Consider the following 6,177-nt stretch of genomic DNA (forward strand, 5'->3'; position numbering starts at 1 on the left):
TACGCAGTAGAGAGAGAGCGGGGAAATTTGACAGTGACCGAGAATACCAAGTCACATTACTTTTATGTTCTTTTTTTATTCATCCGAGAAAACTTGGGATCATTTGTTTCAAGAATTAGCATCCAAGAAGCTTTCGTTCGTCAAAATATTTGAGTGTTAGCCTACCTAGCCAACCATTCGGCGAAGAAATGAGAACTTTGGAGGAGGTGCAGGCCACACTGCACATCGCCAAGCTTAAAGATGATGATCTACAGAAAACAATCCACTGTCTGTCTTTTGGGGAAAACGTCTCATCTGCGGACTACTGCTTGATGGAGCTGGATGACACGCTGTGCAAACACATAGAAGCCGGGAAAAGGTAACAGCATTCATAACGTGAATGTAATAGTAATAGTACGTACATTAGATTATAATAGTGGGTCTAAGTGAGTGTTTTTCTTGGGGATCCGCACATCACAAAGTAGTGTATGTTTTAATTAGCCTGGGTCTCATCTGCCTGGGTCACAGTTACTGGAGTTCTGCTCTATTCTGTTCATTGGTCTAATTATTAACCCATCATATTAGTACTGTCGAGGGTGATAACTATTACAGATGATGATAATTATACTATTATTATTTGCTTTTTAATCCAGTCTGCAGTGTAGTGGTGACAGGATGCTCAGGATGGTTATGACACTGAAAATGATAACTAGCAATCATTATTATTATTATTATTTCTTCCCTCCCAGTCTGGTGATCCGAGGGGATAAGGATGAGCGTGCCGTGCTGTGTAGCGGTGACAAGACCTACGATCTGAAGTTAGCCGACACGTCCAACCTGCTGCTGTTTGTACCGGGATGCAGGACACCAGACCAGCTCACCAACAGCCAGGACAGCTCTCACCTGGTGCACACACAGGTATGGACATGATGCATTCACACAAGCTCACCCGCCTGTGAGTGATCGACTGAATGAGTATAGTGAAATACACACACCAAGATTCACTGGGAGCAAGCACATATACACGTACAGTTCCATTTGTTACACACATACACACTAACAGTATCCTCTTTCTGCTGTAGATCTGGGGGTTCTGCAGCAGTTACTGGGAACTGAGGAAGCAGCACCCTAAACTGAGGAAACTGAAGAGGCTTTTGATGGAGAATCCTTATGAAGGACCTGCTTTAGCGGGGCAGGAGGAGAACACCGAACACAGGGTCAGTACATATTCTAAATAAATATGCAACAGATGGACTTTTGTTGAGTGAAGTCATCAGTCATCATATCCCTTAGGACTGTGTAATGTCAGGTATAGGAGGCCAGGAGGGCAACAGACATAACAGCATCCTACTTGGTTTAATCTTGAGCCTTTACTCTTCTCTTATAATGGCTCCCATGGTAGAAGTCCTCACCATCTATCCTACATTAGCAGCTATTGTAGCCTTTTCCCTCTCAAATGCTGTAAAATACAACGGAACAGTCATTAAGCCTTTATCTCTTAATCAGTTGGTTTCAAGACCATATCTTATACCTACAGAAAGCTAAAAATCATTTGACCTTTCCAAATAACTCCTATCTTAGTAAGTAGTTACTTACTTACTAAGTATTGCTGAGTGTTAGATGAGTGTTTGAACATTTTGAGTGCTGAGTTTTGAATGTTATTGATTGTGAGGTTATTGGTAAGTAGTTCCCTCCATGTTCCCCTGTTGCCAGTACACAATGCTAGATCTGTTGGAGAAGATCCAGGCCAGTGAGGAGGAGATACAAGCCAACCTACAGACCATCCACGCCTGTCACATAGATGGTAGGTTGTGCTAATTGTTGTAAAGACATTTTGAATTAAGATGTTTTTTTTTTGTTTTTTTTGAAGTTGCTTTTACAGGATAGAAAAGGAACAAACAGATACAGATTCATTCACATTGGAGATGGGGGAGATGCTTTGCACTTAAAATCTGTCTCTCTCTCTCTCTCTCTCTATAGTCTTTCCTGTCAGTCTCCACTTTATCTACTACATAACAAAACAGAAACCTAAGAGATGTTTAGAGAAGACTATAATTTTGTCTTTCTTCCAGGCTACTGGCGTGTGCTGGACTTCGATTATGAGATGAAGCTTCTTGGTCATGTGGCTCAGCTGGTGGATTCTGAGTCCTGGTCCTTCAGCAAGGTTCCGCTCGAAACCAGTCTCCAAGAACTGGGCCCACTGGAGCCCAAGTAGGTTTACAGTTTAGGCATTTAAGCAGATTAGCTTGAGAGACTAATACAAAGTGAAACAGTAGAGTGCGCCAGCATTTGTGGATCCAACAAGTAGTAATGTACAAGTTCAAATAACCAAATAACCTCACTAATCAGGATATACTGTCTCACTGAGTGTCTATTTAAGGCTAGATAGGCCTATAATCTAGCAGACTCTGAGTTTTGTCCACTAGTAAAGTTTCCATTAATGATATCCTCTTTTTTACTTACAGAGAAATGATCGAGCACTGCTTGAACTGCTATGGGAAACGCTACACTGAAAATGGTAAGAAAAAATATCTATTTAGAATCCATGATTAGTCTTCGTCAAAAATCTGGCAGTAGATTCATACACAATCTGAAGCCGCGCCATGGCTTGCCAGTTGACGGCCTGAAATGTCTACTAACCTCTCTCTATCTCTGTCTGCATCCTCCTTTCACCCCCTTCCCTCCTCCCGACATACAGACCAGGTGTTTTACGCACTGGATGAGGATAAAGTGTGTCGGGCCATGGCCCTGCTGCTGCTGCAGAATGCTGTCAAGTTCAACCTGAGGGAGTTTCAGGAGGTGTGGCAGCAGAGCGTCCCAGAGGGCATGGGGACGAGACTGGACCAGCTGAAGGTTCGGCTCTACCTCTCTTATATTGTACACTATAAGTAGAAGAAGGGGGAGTGTTGTTGTTGTGATGCATGTAGACACAGTTCTTTCTACATAGTTTTTTTTTTTTTTCAGTGCTCAATAACTAGATTTTACTCACATTGGATATCACTTTGGATAAAATGGAAATATGTTCTCTAACACAAATTGACCTATTGGCCAGGGATTCTGCACAGCACAATAATACCTTGTTTTCTGTCTGAAACATATTTTCTTCTTACAAGAATTGCAGCTCCTTGCAATTTGGAAATGAGAGTAGTTGTTTTGGTTTGTTCAAGTTTGTTCTCTCCAAGATAACTTAAGAAAAATGCTCTCCACAAGAACACAAACATCAATTTGGCATTCTTGGAATTGATAACCTAATAACTGGTTCCCATCACCCAGCTGATCAGCTTTAAGATGAGGGTATTTTCAGCCATATTGGATGAACATTTGAAAAACATGTGCATGCTCCTCCCATTTCTGAATGCCAAAAGTATTTTGACAAATTAACTCTATATTCATAAAGTAATTTTAGTATGTAGACAAAACTAGACTGAGGCAGTATGGAGCACAGGGTTGGCGTTCTCAAACCCCAGTCCTGACGTCCGTGTCCCTCTTGCAGAATCTGGCCCTGATGGACCGCAGCTCTCGTCCGGAGACCATCTGTCTGCTGCGGGTGGAGGATCTCCCAGAAGACACCCTGGAGCGCTTCAACCACCTCTTCACCCTCCGAGAGAAATGGACAGAGGATGACATCACTCCATACATACGGTTGGTGTCATTTAAGAAATAGTAGCAATTTAAAAGCAGAAATATAATACACATAATGTTAATCACCAAGTACAGTAAATGTGCATGAATATGTCTTGGTGACATTAGTGTGGAGTCATTGACAGAGTTCCACAGATCATAGTTAAACAGGGTAACAAATAATATGTTGGATGTCATTTGCATCTGTGTGCTTTCCTCAGTGAAATTAGACAAGTATAAAATCTACTGTGGTCTCTGACTGTGTGTCATTATTTCTCAGTCACAATATAGGAATGGCTGTATTGCAATATAATGTATAATGTGTCTCCCTCCCTCTTGTCGTCACCTAGGGACCTGTGTGGAGAGAAGCAGACCACTGGAGCCCTCCTGACTAAATACGCTCGGTCCTCCATGCAAAACGGGGTCAAGGTCTTCAACTCCAGAAGGCCTGTGGCAACCTGAATACCCCTGTCAACTAATACTTTACATTGTGAAATTTATGTGGTTGTTTTTATTCTCGATATTCTTGATTTTTACTCTCATATTTTCTTATTAGTTTCTCTAAAAACACCTTGTTAGCATTGTTAGCGGTCCTCATTTAAACCTGATGGCAATGCTAGCTGCTACTTAACTAGCTTGCAGGTAAGAAAATGTATGAAGGAAAATAACCACCTTCAGTTCAAAATGTTAAAGTATTCCTGTAACTAAACCCAGACCTGGTTTGGATTATTTTGTTGTTGTTAATTTTGTCTGTAAAAATGTTACATATTGCTAATAAAATAATTTTTGATAACATAGTAATATCAATACTGTCAATATATTGTTTTTTTTGTTTTTGTTTTTTTTTTTTACCTTAATTAAGACGGGGTAGACTGACTGCTCCACACTCACACAGTTGTCTCTGAGCTGACCTGTTTCTGCTCTGGATTATTCTGTACATCTTCCCTGCCTGACAATCTAATCTGCATCTATGCACATGACCTGTACATACCTCTGCACATGAGACTGCATCTTTCTGAGCACATTTCTGTACATGTGTACAGATGTTACTTCCATCTAAATCTGATAATGTGAACTCTAATGTGACACTTGCACTTCTGCTCTGCAAATCTGCTGATCTAATAATGTGGATAGCCAATGATGCACATTTGCACATCATTCTCACTCTTGCACTGGACTCTACATTCATAATTGTAGACTGCATACATCTAGCTAAAAAGCTAATCTGTAAATTTGTCAATAGAAAACATAGCAAGAATAGAGATCTTTATCCAAGATATCTTAATGGTGAATGATGCTCATGAGTTTTGAAATTCTAATTCCTGAACTGACTGAAAGTGAATCGACCCCAACAGTGTGGCTAGGCTCACTGTAGGTGAGCCTAGCGGTGTCTCTCATCGCATCTAAAGTTTCCCCTCTTCCTCTTACATTCTGGACTCGTCCTGTTTGAGCTCCTGCTGAGATTAAAGGTTGTTTGAATCTCTTGAATCTCCACAGCCGGCTTCAGCACCGACCCTCTCCCTTTTCTTCAGAGCTGGAGGGATGAGGGTGGATGCTCTGGTGGAGGGGCAAGCCTGGAGGGGAATCCTCACTCTGCTGGAGGCCTGCTCTAGTACAGAGACGGCTCTCTAGTGGACTGAAACACAGCTCTCCCACTGACAGAGATCTTCCTCTGACAGACGCCCACTATCTGAAAGCAGGACTTGGCAGTGGAAGACAATCAGTGAATCAACCGTCATCCACCCACATCAGCACAAATTTGTGATGCTCTAATATCTTTTTTTTTTATCATACAAAGCTTAGTGCAAAATTTGGTGTTTTTTACACAAAGAGCACAATTCTATGTAACATGCCACCTGCCACACTATGCAGTTCTCACTGGTGTCTGGGCTCTGGCACAGTATGCTGAGAAGGTATGCTGTATTGCAGCTTTTTTCCCTTGAGAGGGGGATGAAGCAAGTAATGTTACATTTCCAAGGCTGTGGTGTGATCTCATCTTGTATGATCCCCATCCTTGAATTAGCATTTATTTTCTTTGATTTGAAAAAAGGAGACTGGATCCAAACTAGACAGATGTGGTTATACATTCTCTGGATGAGTAAAAAAAAAAGAAAAAAATCATTTCACTTTTTTTTTTGTGTGCATGGCCTCATTACATTTCTCATTCACTCTCATTGTCGGAAAATGTAGTCAGTCTGAGTCAGTGACTGTTACTGTCCACTTGATGTTGCTATATGCCCAAGTTTAATCACAAGAGACGAAGAGGCAGGTCGGCTCAAATCACACAAGATGCAGAACTAAGTGTGAATGAACTAACTTGAAACTGTGTGTCCTGCTATATGGAGGAGAATCTATGACTATAATTCATATGTTTAGCAATCTTTTATCTAGTTTTTGATTACATATATATAAATTGGCTTTCACTCTTGACAAAGCAGTTATTTTCAAAGTAATTCAAAGATATTGTGGGGAAAAAAGGTGCATAAATCCTAACACTATATGAAAATCTTTTACAAGAGGAAAGAAACGGGAGAAGAGATGAAGAGAAGAAAATAAGATGAGAAAGCGTGAAGCATG

The 6,177-nt window shown here is 40.9% G+C and overlaps 1 protein-coding gene across 1 annotated transcript; it reads left to right on the forward strand.

Moving 5' to 3' along the window:
- The first annotated feature begins 20 nt into the window (after nt 1–20).
- On the forward strand, nt 21–4,374 carry dscc1 (DNA replication and sister chromatid cohesion 1). Its single transcript, XM_071525480.1, has 9 exons — nt 21–358; nt 729–897; nt 1,062–1,196; nt 1,693–1,783; nt 2,052–2,190; nt 2,445–2,497; nt 2,678–2,832; nt 3,473–3,621; nt 3,951–4,374. Exons 1-9 carry the CDS (start codon nt 189–191, stop codon nt 4,060–4,062), a joined length of 1,173 nt encoding a protein of 390 aa, XP_071381581.1. The 5' UTR covers nt 21–188; the 3' UTR covers nt 4,063–4,374.
- Nucleotides 4,375–6,177: the final 1,803 nt, after the last annotated feature.

The sequence above is a fragment of the Centroberyx affinis genome, unplaced genomic scaffold (assembly GCF_046629955.1).
Source record: "Centroberyx affinis isolate AG114_WGS23_722 - 3 ecotype Tasmania unplaced genomic scaffold, CSIRO-AGI_Caff_v1 ptg001293l_1, whole genome shotgun sequence".
Taxonomy (NCBI): Eukaryota; Metazoa; Chordata; class Actinopteri; order Beryciformes; family Berycidae; genus Centroberyx; species Centroberyx affinis.